At 37.0% G+C, this 13,848-nt stretch overlaps 1 protein-coding gene and 1 pseudogene across 3 annotated transcripts; both read left to right on the top strand.

The window, feature by feature from the left end:
* The first annotated feature begins 3,907 nt into the window (after window positions 1–3,907).
* Window positions 3,908–7,639, top strand: LOC133880353 (uncharacterized). Of its 3 annotated transcripts, XR_009902243.1 has the most exons (4): window positions 3,908–4,502; window positions 4,752–5,081; window positions 6,102–6,170; window positions 6,337–7,639. XR_009902243.1 is itself a non-coding variant. In XM_062319308.1 (3 exons), exons 1-3 carry the CDS (start codon window positions 4,231–4,233, stop codon window positions 7,308–7,310), a joined length of 504 nt encoding a protein of 167 aa, XP_062175292.1. In that variant the 5' UTR covers window positions 3,908–4,230; the 3' UTR covers window positions 7,311–7,636. The 3 variants fall into 3 exon arrangements, 1 of the variants encoding a protein (XP_062175292.1); XR_009902244.1 differs by lacking the exon at window positions 4,752–5,081 and having other exon boundaries at window positions 6,337–7,638; XM_062319308.1 differs by lacking the exon at window positions 4,752–5,081 and having other exon boundaries at window positions 7,148–7,636.
* Window positions 7,640–10,175: 2,536 nt separating this feature from the next.
* LOC133879111 (receptor-like protein 51) lies at window positions 10,176–13,451 on the top strand (annotated as a pseudogene).
* Window positions 13,452–13,848: the final 397 nt, after the last annotated feature.

The raw sequence follows: 13,848 nt of genomic DNA, 5'->3' as shown, positions 1-13,848 counted from the left end.
TTTAAAATCGCAAATCTAAACGTACCCTTAAATGGCTGAAAGAAAAAAAAAATAGAAAAAAGAATGCTTAACACTTGGTTGATTCATTAAGTGCCGGTTTAGTATGAGATTTATGGAATAGAATTGTTATTCTTATGAATAAGTATTCCTCTTTAAAAAAATTAAAAAAAAAAAAAAAAAGAATAACTATTTCTTGAAGAATGGAATGAGTTTTTAAAAAACTCCTATAAACTCTTATTTTTTTTTTCAAACATAAATTTAAAAAATGAAAAATAAAATCAGAAAATCACAACTTTCTATGGGTGCTTGCTGGTGAATATCTGCCCGGATATCCAAATAGTGTACCTTTTGATACTTTGTGCGGGAAAAAAAAATGATAATTCTTATGCAACTTGCATTAATTGCTGAATTTAAACGAAATCACCACCGATGCGAGCCGAAGGATGTCTTGCAGCGAGGAAGAGTTGCGTATTACGGTATTATAATATCCCCCTCTTAATTGAGGCAATGTGTTTCCTTTTGGCCGTACTTGTTCTTCTTTATTCTATTCTTTATTTTATTTTATTTTTATTTTTTTAAAATATATGCTGCATTACTTCTTGCAAGGATTAATGTGAATCCTTTTTTCATTATCGCTCAATAATAATTATTTCTAAAAAAGAAATCGTCATTTCACTTTTCAAACGAGTCTTAAGAGCAAGTACTTTAGCATGAGTAATAGAGTTTTGAAATAGAATGGTTATTCTATATAAAAATGAATAGCCATTCATTTATTTAGTTTCACAATGTATTGAGCATGAGAATGATTATTTTCTTAAATTGAAAAATAGTTATTCCTATGAAAATTGTGAGGAATAATTTATTCTTTGAAAACTGAAATGGATTTTTTATATAATATGGTACCATTTGTGAAGCGAAATGAAATTCAGATACCAAAACATAAAGTTTTTAAACTACACGTACTAAATATATCTTTCATCCCATTTTTTTTATATCATATTAGTAATTTTTTATTACTATTTAAATTTTTAAAAAAAAGAATAAAGTTAGAATTAAACTTATATTTAAATAAAATAGAATGAGATTTAAAAAGTTTATTGTGTTGTACTTTTGTAAAATTGCTAGTAAATTTAAAAAAAAAAAAAAAAGATTAATTTTTTATTTTAGCTAAAAAATAAAAAATTCACTATGATGCTCTTTGGTTTTTTATCCACGCAGGAAATAAAGGGAATAGATACTGACGTGACGTGCCAAAATCTGACGATGTATTTTGTAGAGCGCGTGGGTGAAGCGCAAATGTTGTTTGGTTGCTGTGAATATCTTACAACTTTTTTGGAGCCAAGAAAATTAGCCATGTCTTTTTGTTTGGTTGCATTTAGATTTTAGGGAATAATTAGTCAACTTTTGTAGGCTTTAAATTATATAATTATATGGTACTCATATAATGATTATAGAATTTATAGTCATAGAGAACTTGATGGGTCTACGTGCATGTAAAGCTCGGACTTTTAATATAAGTCATAAGTAAAAAAATATTTGAATTTTTTAGGTGACAGACAAGAGTAAAAAAGCTCTCCCAACGAAAAAAGTCATATACTTTTTTTTTTTTTTTTACATCACAACCATACCTCAAAAAATAATACTAAAGCATGAGAGCATTTTTAGTAGATTCATGAAAATAATTTTTTAGCTATTTTTATAAGTCAAATCACAAAAAAAAAAATAATAAAAATAAAAATCCTCACAAATAGACTCACCCAAAAATAAAAAATTAATAAAACCAGTCTCTTTTTTTTTTTTTTTTTTTAAAAAAAGTAAATTCTTTTTCACACCCAAAAAGAAAACGTTCATTTTCATTTTTTTTCCTTGGACGCATATGACCTTTTTTGAAAAATATGACCATTATGGATAATTTTTTTTTTTAAAAAAATAAGACCATTAAGAAAAGGCAAATTTTTAAAAATATAATCGTTAAAATAAGACAAATATTCAAAAATATAACCGTAAGTGTTGACACAGATTCCGGTAGGTGACATGTCGATCAGTAATTCGCCTATGTGCTCCTTCTTGTAAACCTGCGTATGAAAGCTGTGTCGGGAGGTGCCAACAATCCTACTCCGATGCTTAAATAAGTGTATTGTTTGAGAGTAATTACTCAGAGTATGTAATGTTAAGGAGATAATGAGCATACCTCAACCTCTCAAGAGATCCTAGTATTTATAGAGATTAAGAAGCAGTTAAGATAGTTCCCGGTATATGCGGGAATCGGTAGTTGAAGAAGACGTGGCTTCGGGCGCACGGATATTTCGGATTCCAGGACCGCTTATTTCGGGCGCACGATCCTTTATGAGTGAGATGTTATTGGTGAAGCTTCGGGCGCACGATCTAGTTTTGTATTGTGCGTCATGTCCCTTAGATCCCGGGTAACCCCAAGATATATGCGGGCGTAGGTGTCACTAGGTACCTAGGTCGGCTTCCCGGGTCGGGTGAATCGGTTGGGCCCAAATGATCTTAATGGGTTGGGATAGTTTAATTTTTCTTGAACCGTTTTGACCTGGTCGGGTGGACCCAATGGGCCTGGTGTTCGGGTTGGGCTTGGTATCTGAGGAGGCCAATATTCTCCCTAACAGTAAGAATAAGATAAATATTCAAAAATATGACCATTAGAAAAAGACAAACATTCAAAAATATAATATTATTAGGAGTAAATATAAAATAAGTCTTTGGGTTTTCGCGAAAATCCTGAAAAACCCCTCCTTTTTTTTTTTTTTCTTTTTTTAATCACATTAAATTCTTTAGTTTTTCGCGAATTTGAAACAGGTTATTCCGTGAGTATTCTGTCCAATTTCTTAACTTCCATTATGCTGACTCACCGTTTGTCCACGTAGGCATCAACACTTCAGCTTTAAAAACGACACCGTTTTATTTTTTTATTATATAATTTTTCATATATAATTTTTTATTATTTAAAAAAAAATAAAAAAAAAATAAAGGATTTGGAGGTGGCTGCTAACCCTATGTGGAGGGGGTGGTCGGCGCTGCCTCTGGGGTGGCTCGTAGGCCACCCCCTGGGCCCCTAGAGCCTTAAGGCCGCCCCTAATCCATGCAGGGAAGCCACCCCAAGGAGATTTTCTAGCTTTAATTTTTGCAGAAAATTAGATGGGATGTTGACTTGTTTGTACAATCAGCAGACATAATAACATGCCTGGCCTTTGGGTGTTTATCCTTTTCCTTTGAGATTGTGATGCGAGTTGCAGTGTGGAACTACCTTAACAAGCTGATTGCATTCCTTAAGTGGTTTTTTTTTTTTTTTTTTGGTTGACATGTCTACTTAAGAGGAAAAATGAGATTGAAATTAGAAACTTTCGCTTCATAAGGCGTGGTCTCTAACTAATTGAACTACCCTTTTTAGTCCATTCCTTAGGTGGTTGAGCAGAGGAGTTTGTGCAAGAAAAGCTATTATTTCTTTTTGTAGATTTGTTTATTTGTGTCTAAGGTCGAAAAAGGGTCCATTAAAGCTGAGGTCATACATATGGTTAACAAATTGGAAGGGAACTGTTTGGTGAATTGCACTAATTAACTGTTAATAGTTAGTGCAATTCTCTTAGATTTAATTATGGTTTTACGTTTCAAGGACTATACCTCATATCTCATGGAATAGAGATTACTAACTCAAATTCCTTTCACATTTTTCCCCTCAGTTGCGAAGATATCAAAAAAACAAAAATATGGCTTTATATATTTTTCTATGCGAGCCATGAGGTCATATTTTTTTTATGACGAACAAGTAGTTAAAGGCCTAACTAATGATCCAAGCATCGCTGGACTTTTAGGTACTAATTTGATTAAAACTTTTAACCGTTAAGATCTTCTCATTTTTAAGGTTTTAAGACCCCAAAGGGCCAACCCTCCAAATAAATTTTTAAGAGTTCACTTTTTGGAAGGGATCGAACCATCTCTAACGGCCATATGAAGTGGTTCCACTACCCTCATTAGAGGTGTGTCGAACCCGCAGAAATCGACCCGACCCGATCCGACCAGAATTTCAGCAAAAACCAAACGCTCCGCCACTGCCACCCAAAGCCGCCCATCACCGACCATTCGTCGCAGCAACCTCCAAGCACTGGTGACCCCGCCGACCCAACCTCCGGTGATTTCAAATCTGGTTTTCACCCAACTCGTTCACTGACTTGGGATCGACAATGATGGACGGACTTCCCGGCATTCAAAATGAAATCTGCCATATATCCCTTCCCCTTTCATTTTCACCTAAAATCTCCCCAAATCTCTCTCTCCATCTCCATCTTCCCTCTCCCCCCACCCACCGCCGACCACGAGCAGCAACGCCGACCCAAAGGTCGAGCACTGGTGACACAGCAACTCCATCTCCGGCAACCATGGATTTCAATTTTTTTTTTTTTTTCCAACCGTGCCACCTCTCTCTTCCACCGTGCTCCTCCCCCTCCCCCCTTCACCACCGACGATTCAGGCCACCAAAATAGGTAAGGTTTTCTCCATTCTTTTCATTGATTTCTGACACCTGCACTTCGCTTCCTCACTTTGATGCTAGTAGATGTTGGGTTGATGGGTTGGGCTGGGTTAGCCTCTGGATTATCAATTCAGAATTTGTCTAAGAAAGTCTGCATTTTTTGTTGAATACTTTAATGCTGTAGTGATTGGAAGTAATCAAAGTGAGAATCTGAACAAAGGTTTTATTTTTATTTTATTTTATTAATTTCTCTCTTGCTTAGGGTTTGTGCACATCAAGACCCTTGGATGTTCCCAATACTCCTAAACGTTCCCAATACTCAGCTTCCAACGAAAAGGTTAAGAAATAAGGTAGTCCAAGGCTTCAAAACATACCTGATGATCAAAAGCCTTTCTATGGTAGTAATAGAAAGAGGTTATCAGATGGCCTCGAAGAGAAAGTTCGCGATTAAAGGACTATAAAAGTGGTGTTCGGGGAAGACATTCGTTGTAGAAGCGATCTGGTGACGGGTCATAACAGTTTTCGTGCTCAAGTTGATAATTCAGATAAAAGTGTGGCCAGAGTGAAAAGGGCATTTGAGGGTTTTCAACAGGTTTTACCTTCGCTTTTTTCAGGTGATTACAATATGTGTGTGTGTGTGTGTCTATGCATGTATGTGTATAGTTGTAGTCAAGTTTCCTTCAGATGTGTTATTTTATGAATATTTGGATGTGCTTTAGATATTAGTATGTGTTTTTATCTAGGATAGAAATTTGTTTGTATCACTTCTAAAGTTTCTTCAAACATTATTTATTTATTTATTTATTTATGTTAGCTTGCTACTATGTGAACTAAATTAAGGACAGAAAAGGGAAAGTTTGGAATTGGACATGTCTACAAATAGCTGAGGATTAATAAAATTCAAGAAGAAAACAACAGTATAATAAGAATGTAGCATTAGCTTCATAAATGCCAATTGTGCAACAGTGAAAGTAAACCAATGATGCTGATACTTTAACCTGCCATAATTGCTTTGTTGGTTACTTTTGTCAATCAATTGTATGAACCTCTTATTCGCATTATTCTGAATTAAATGCTTTTTACCCCCTGAGCTAGATAATACCAATTTGCAGTTTTGTATCAGTGAGGCTAATAATTCATTTGCGCACACATCACGCATTGGTGCCTCAAATCCTTGTTGAGCCTTTAACACTGAGATTGAACTAGTACTTTATACAGAATTAACTGTTTAGGGTGATCATATTGTTGTCTTTTGACTAGTTTTCTGTGTACATTTGTTAAATCTTGTGAAACCACAATGAATACTTTAATTAAAGGTATAAGAGCCCTGTAGTGACCAAAATCTCTTCTAAACTTTTCCATATGTTTTTGATTTGATTAATCTGGAGTAGATATGGTTGCGTCTTTTTTTTTTTTTTTTTCTTTTTGTCTACTATAATCATCTTAATAAGTAATCTTTTCCTTAGCCTGTCTATGCTTGTACTGTTTTTTTATATATCTGCAGATTTCTAATACTTGTGCAAAGGAAGACAAAACACAGCTTGTTTTGTCTAATTTAAAAACTTGAGCAAATAATCTTTTATTGACATAGCCTGTCCGTGATTGTCTACAGGAAGTGGAGAAGAGATGCAAGAAGCCTAAGGATAAGGATATGCAAGTTTCTAATGGTTCAGAAAATAATGTGAGTATCTTCAACTTCAGTTTCCTTTTTTCTCTTTCTTGGTGGTTTTGTTTTTTGTTTTTTTTTAAAAGTTGTTTTCAACATGCTGAAGAAGTTCTAGTTTCCTGCACTGCCTTGCGCTCTCTCTCTAACTCTCTCTCTCTTTTAATGCCTTTTCTAAGTCTAGCTATTGACAGTTTTGGAGAAAGCACGACGCTGAAGTTGAATTTGACAGTCTGAAAGTCTGGGCTCTACTTCAACTACTACAGTTCTGTATGTGGTTCGGGCCCTTAAATGTTACCAGGCTGGCCTTGCCAGTTGATGCATATATGTCAATATGACCTTTATGTTTGACATGCTTTATACTCTGTTACACTAGGCTGTAGTTCCACTAATTCACTAGTGTATATGGTTTGAGCCCTTAAACGTGAATAGGCTAGCCACCCTATTGATCCACCCATTTCAGTTTGACCTTTATGTGCGATATGCATCCTGCATAGCATTTCAGATGATTGCTAAAGTCTATTATTTAAATATTCTCAACCCTTGGTTTATTATATCCCTTGCTGGATTCATGGTTTCCCCTTGGCAATTTTGTTTTTTCAGTTCTTTAATCTTCTAATTTCGATGCTGGCTCTTTTCAATTGGCCAATTCACGCATTCATAATTCACACAAAGTATTCGTCTGCCAATCCTAAATCACTCAAGGATCAGTATGGTTTCTAGTGATTCTGTTCCACAGACATATTAAAGCAGTAGATACTAAAGTTTTATAGGCTTGAAATGTTAGTTAATGAGAAGGATTGGAGCAGCCTATTGGGTGGAGGTCACAGAGTTGGTGCAGTGGAAAAGGGGGATCAAAATAAGAGCCATTGAGAATGGCCCATGTAATATCTTTAATAAATTGTCAAGTGCCTTCAAAGATGGGAGAAAACTTGTACCTTGGTGATTCTTGATCTTTGTGGTTTTGTTTACATTAATGCTACAAATGTTTGCAGAATGGAAATGCATCAGATGATTATTCAAGGAGATGTTCCAAGCGACCTAATCTGTAGGCAATTTCTGAGGCAAGTTGCTGGCTTATGTGTTAACATATGTGAATTCAGATATGGAGGACGATTTCAGTCCTGTGGATGTGGATGTGGATGTGAACCTTGTTAAGAGCTTTCTTGATTCCTTTTCTTCCCAACAAGGACCTCCCGATCCTGCTTCCAATTTGCTTGGGCTCATGGGTGTACAGCTCCCACGCGATGACAAGAAGGGCGAATGATTCTCTCAATGGGCCTTGTCCAATTTTGTATTTTGTTTTCAGTTTAGTTGAGTGGTTTCAGGTGTAATTTTTTGAAGAGAAATATGATTTATTGGTTTTGGGGCATCATGTGTATTTCTTAGAATTTTAATTCCTAAAAGTACTCCTAAAATTAGTTGTTGTTTGTTGATGTTTTTGAGTTTATAGTACACGTAATTTCTATTGGTGTTTGTAATAGTTAGGTGTTGTACCATGCACAAATAATCAATTGATGTTATCTTGATGTATAAGAATTACATTATTTTGAAAAGTTGTGTTGTTTCAATTGATATTATCTTCATGTATAAGAATGTCACAGGTATAATAGCTTAGTGGGCCTTTGGCCTTAGCAGCTTAGTAGCCTTTGGCCTTGATAGCTTAGTAGGCCTTGAGTTTGTCTATATAAGGCCCAGAGTCTAATTGTAGAGGCATCTAATTTGATCATTGTTCTTTGAACAAACTTAGAGAATTGCACTCTCGAATGTGTTAGGAGATTGACCCTCTCGAATGTGGCTTGAATTCTATATTTTCCCTTCTATGAATCAATCAATTTCAATTTCATCATCAATTCATTTCCAATTCCAATTTTCTTTTACAAATTCTGTAGATCAAACCCTAAAATACCTAGAAAATCAGTAACAAGATAAAATGCTTGTTACAAAGAACTACATTATTTTCAAAGTTGCTGGGCAAACCAATTTGATCATTTTTCCAATCTTAAAGCTGCAAATACTCAAACAAATAGATAAATGTTTTTATTCTTTTTCGCAAAATTTACTTCGTGCAGATGCAATAGTTCTAATTGAAAAGCTCTAAAAAAAGATGTGCACCGACATTTATCCAACAAGCTACCACCACAAGGCATAAAGTGAAGATATGTGTTCGTCACGTTGGTAAAATTAAACCCCCCCCCCCCCCCCCCCCGCACATGAGATAACAAAAATTCATTGGTATTCATTACAAATTTACAAACAAACAAGAACCAAGTTCACAAGCATATGGATATACATGTCTCTGATCTCTGAGGATCCCCTTGTAGATAGCAGAGAAATCGCTCTTCCCCAACAAATTCACCTCTGAGAAGCATTGAGTTGCACGCTCCACATCCTCTAAATTGAACATAAGGCTTTCAAGAACTTCCTGAAAGACCCCGCTTCAAACTTTAGCAATTGGGTCCCATCCATCCATTAGAATACTCAAAAGACTGATGAGAGGAGACACATTCTTCCTATAAACTTCCTTAACCTGGTCAATACTAAGACGACTACCTGAAGCGTCAAAGGCATTTCCAATTTTCTGTTTTTGTCGACGGTACCATGCAAACATGAAAAGTCCAGTAACAGCCAAAGCAATAAGAACTCCAATCACCCCAAAAGGTACACCAATTTGTACTGGAATCCACCATTCGGTCTCTTCAAATCTAAGTTTTCATCCACAAGGCCATAAAAATAAAATCAAAACTTTTGACCACCTTGATTCTCCAAAAACATCTATACTTCAAGCACGAGAGCAAGTTAGTGTAGCAAGATAATATTACTTGAAGGGACCATGCCTGAGAAAGAGTTGTTTTCTATGTTAAGAACCTCTAGAATGGGAGCATTAACTAACCATACAGGAATAGAGCCAAAAAAGTAAGTAAAGGTCAAATCCAACCTCGTTAACATTTGCAAATCACCCAAACTTGCAGGAATTGCACCAGTCAATTGATTGTATTGCAACGCAAGAACACTTAGCCTCCTCATATTTCCTATTTGTGTTGGTATGCTGCCAGTCAACTTATTGTAGCACAGCTGCAAAACTGCAAACAAAGAAAACCCCAATTGAAATTTTGTCAGTTATGTTTAATTATTGAGTCCTGTGAAATAACCCTGAATTGATTGATGATTCAGTTCACACTATAAGAGCTAAGTCATGGATTTAAACATAAACGAACAAGATTTAAAAGCTTTTCTGGTCCTACTAAGGAAACTCCTTACAAATCGAGTTCCGAGTTTGTACTATGGGGAAAAAAAAGGATCAATACTTTTTCAATTGGTTCATTGCCACCCTTTTTGAAAAAGTGATATTGTCTGTCTACGGGTTAGATACCTCACGACATGTATGGTCTGCCTTAGCTAATATAACAATATAAAAAGGATACACCTCTCTACTTGGGATTAAGCTTCCAAGACAATTCATGATATCCCTTGTTTTTGACTCAACCTCACAAAGAAGTGAATGACACTAATTCCATCTAAATTATACATTAATCTTGTCATGCAGGTCAATAAATCTAGACAAAATGGCTCTTCCTTTTCTAGAGAGAGACGCTCCCGAAATTTCTAGAGAGAGAGAGAGCCAAAGGGGCCGGGTTTTCACCCGGGGGGGGGGGGGGGGGGGGGGGGGGAGGCGCTCCCGGTGGTGAGCTCCTCCAAGTCCTCTAAAGCTTTGGAGGTTTTTTGTTTCCTCCCGAGAGTGACCCAGTGGAGGTTTAGGTGTCTCCCGACCATTAGGGCTGTGGAGTTTTGGTTCCCTCTGGGTTGATTCGATAGTGGTTGTTGTTCCCTTGCAGAAGATTTCACAAGATGAACGTGTTAGGGAGCGGCTTCTGGTGTGTCTTTGGCGAAATTTTCTGATTGTGCTCTTTAGTTTCTTTTCTTTGGAGTCAAATCTACAAACTTTGACTAAGTCTCTCAAGACACTCGCCTCTCCACTGCGGTCGCCGACTTCTTCCGATCCAGCAGTCCCTAGTCGCAACCATGTCGGCCCTTCCTGCTCAATGCATGGCTAGCAAGCGCCAGGAAGGTCACTCCTTGGTTTGGTGCGTGAGGGCCATAACTTGTTTTCCAGGGCATAGATGGTGGAGTTTGGAGGTTCCGGTGGTTTTAGCAGTCGTCTGCTGCAGAGGATGGTCCCTGGTGTGGCACGTGTTCTACACGCGTCGTCGCCTGTGATGGCGTTTTCCAACGCCGATTCTGTTTTGGCTTTTGTTTTTGGGCTATTTTTTTTTTATTCACAGTTTACCTTTGTGATGCTCAAAAAATAAATAAATTTGGACAAGATATTCTTATCTGGACAACTACTTTTATAACAAGAATGTGCATCCAATAATATCCACCTGCATATGACCCTGCCGTGACGCCGTCATTCTAAGATCAACTATTCCGTCTTTTGGAATATAAGGGGTTCAATTTGTTTCGGAATAAACTGTTTTTTTTTTTTTTTGAAAATTTATTTTGCAGAAAAATATTTTCACAAGAAAATATTTTTCATATTATTCGGTATTTGGATTGTGTGAAAAATCACAAATATTTTTTTATATTTTCATTAAATGATCATATTATCATATAAAAATTAATTTTTATTCACAACATCAAAATATTAATATAAAAAAATTAACCTAATAATTTTGGTTATAATGGGCCCTAGATCTGGCTGGGCCGGGTAGACTGCAGGCCACGGTGGCCACTCCCAATGGGCTGATCAGGTGGCTTGCCACCCGGCCACCTTTGATCGTTGATGATATTAAGAGCAAAATGCCAATAAATGCTTGTTGACAAAGATAGAGGGCCGGCTAGCGGCAAATGAGCATTGCTGGGTAGCCCATGCCCCAACCAAAATGGATAAAAAGAAGGCGGAATTAACAATGTGTATTGAGAAATTTCTAGACACAAAAATGATGTTGGATTTGGGTTCAACCGGCGAATCGGAAAAAACATTTACTGCATTTCTTGATTTGTAAAAATAAAAAAAGCATTATATTGCTTAACTTTAACCCCTTTTTTTCACGGATCCCGAATTATAAATAATTATGCAAATACTGATAAACTTTTACAGAATTCCTGTATCCCAACAATGCCCGGAAGATTGCAGTTAACGAGATGAAAAAAAAAAAAAAAAGGTTTAATAAATAAGGAAATGCTTATTACTAGTGTGCATTGGAATTGGCCTAGCCTATATATTAATGGTTTTACTTTACCTGAACCACATGCAATTGAAACAATAATGGATTTTGACTCATATGAGACGTCGGGTTAAAAAAAAAAAAAAAAAAAAAAAAAAAAACCTTCTTGCCAGATGAATAAGGTCATGATTTGCGGGATGTCTGTCATAAATAAGGTCACAAATTTGTAAATTAAAAATATGTACATTCTGGATATTCCGTCACTAGGAATTAATGTGCATTAGACTAGTTTTTCACGTTTATTTGAACACTTTCTTAAGTGGCTTTTAAAAGTCATTATTAGATTTGGAATAAAATTTTATAGAATTTTAATTCATGGTTTTAAAAGTCACCTGACGACCCATGTATAAACCAAAGAAAGCCATGGTCAACCTTGGATTTTAATTTTCTTTTTTATTAAATTAAATATATATGTATTTTTAGACTAAAAATCCAAGCTTGACCCCTACTAAAAATAAATTTGACACCTCATTTATACTTTAGTCTTTTCAAATGAAAAAAGCTTGGTTTCATCCCCGCGTAAGAGAGTGTATAAATGGGTATAAGAGAAGAAAATGTGTGTAGCATTACTCTTTTCTGCCTAGAGACTTTAGCCCAATTATCAAGATGGACCATTTGTCATTTCCAAGTAATTTTAAATACTAATTTTTTATCTTATTACTATTGGATTGATGTGTCAGTATTTATTAACCTGTTAATTTTTTTAAAAAATAAATATTAATTCAAATACCAATTTACGCTCTCAAAGCAGTCCAATATTATATAATTGAGATGGAAAATAGGTAAGAAAAAGACTCCTGAACCACAGTGTAGAGTCTAAAGACATAGGTAGGACCCATTTTATAAGACCAACACAATCACATTCTATGTTTCTAGAAAGGTGCGGTTGCGCACCAATCAAGTCTCAAATGAGTAAAAAGCATTCCTCGTGTGCTGGAGTATATTAACTCGGATCCGGCTTCTGTGCTGTACTTTAAAAGTACAGCACAGGTGCTGTAATATAAAACGGTGGCGTTTTAACTTCAAAAGAAGAAAACGGTGATGTTTTAAACCAGTAGAAAATTAAACTCAGCTTCTTGTTTGACGTCGTTACTCTTCTGCTCCCTCACGTCTCTCTCACAAAATCTGCCTCTGCCTCTCACACCACTCTCTCTCTCTCTCTCTCTCTCTCTCTCTCTCTCTCTCTCTCTCTCTCTCTCTCTCTCTCTCTGATTAAATTAGAAGAAGAAATTTGAGGTATTTGGCTCTCTCCCTTTTGTCTCTCTCACGAATCTGCTTCTCCCTCAGCTGAATTAACAGAGAACCAACAAAATGGCAGCAACAGCAGCATCACTCTCCACCGCCGCCACCAGCAGCAGCAGCAAAACAATCTCCCTCTCCCCCACACCCTCTCCCACTTCCTCTCCAACTCCAACGACGCCGTCTCCATCTTCTTCTTCTTCGCCCTCCACGCTTGACCCAAAGCAGTTGAGAGCCCTTCAGTCCCTCAACATCCCAACCGCCAAGGACCCCTGCCAGAGCAAGAACAACGCCACCCTCTGCGACTCCTCCAAGCCCTTCCGCCACCTCCTCTCCTTCTCCCTCTCCCTCACCAACTGCCCTTAAGTCCCTCTCCTCCCTCCACTCCCTCTCCTTCCTCAACTGCCCCATCTCCCCCATTCGCTTCCCTCCCGAACTCTCCTCCTCTCTCCGATCCTTCGCTTGCATCCACTCCCTCAAAACACTCACCGGCTTCTGGCTCTCTCACCTCCATAACCTCACCGACCTCACTGTCTCTGCCACTCCCGTCAATGCCTCTGGCCTTTATGTCATTCTCAGCAACATGAAGAAGCTTAATTCCATAACCATCTCCCACGCCAATTTTACCGGTTATATTACTAAACACTTGAATCTTAACCTTACCCACATCGAACTTTTCGGTAATAAGCTCAGGGGAAAGATACCCAGTTCCATTACGCTTCTTGAAGATCTCGATTTCTTGAATCTTTCGTCGAATGCTCTTGTTGGTGAAATACCCAACTCCATTATCTTGGTTTATCTTATCTTGGCATCCTCAAATTTCTTCTTCTAATTTAATCTCAATCCATGGTAGAATCAGAATCTCATAGGAAAAAAATTTGAGAGAGTGAGAGAGAGAGAGAGCCAGTGGTGTGAGAGGCAGAGGCAGATTTCGTGAGAGAGACGAAGGGGAGAGAGAGACGTGAGGGAGCAGAAGAGTAACGGCGTCAAACAAGAAGTTGGGTTGAATTTTTTACTGGTTTAAAACATTACCGTTTTTTTTTTTTTGAAGTTAAAACGCCACCGTTTTATATTACAGCACCTGTGCTGTACTTTTAAAGTACAGCACAGAAGCCGGATCCTATTAACTCATCAGCAGCCAAGCTTTTGGCAGATATTATCCGCAACGTGGCAAAAGGAGGATGGACTGAAATTGGTGGATATTGGTCTTGTTTGGTAAAGACAGGTAC

This window comes from Alnus glutinosa, chromosome 10, assembly GCF_958979055.1.
Source record: "Alnus glutinosa chromosome 10, dhAlnGlut1.1, whole genome shotgun sequence".
Classification (NCBI taxonomy): Eukaryota; Viridiplantae; Streptophyta; class Magnoliopsida; order Fagales; family Betulaceae; genus Alnus; species Alnus glutinosa.
Note: the sequence above shows the minus strand (reverse complement) of the source record. Positions and strands in the feature narration are given on the sequence as shown.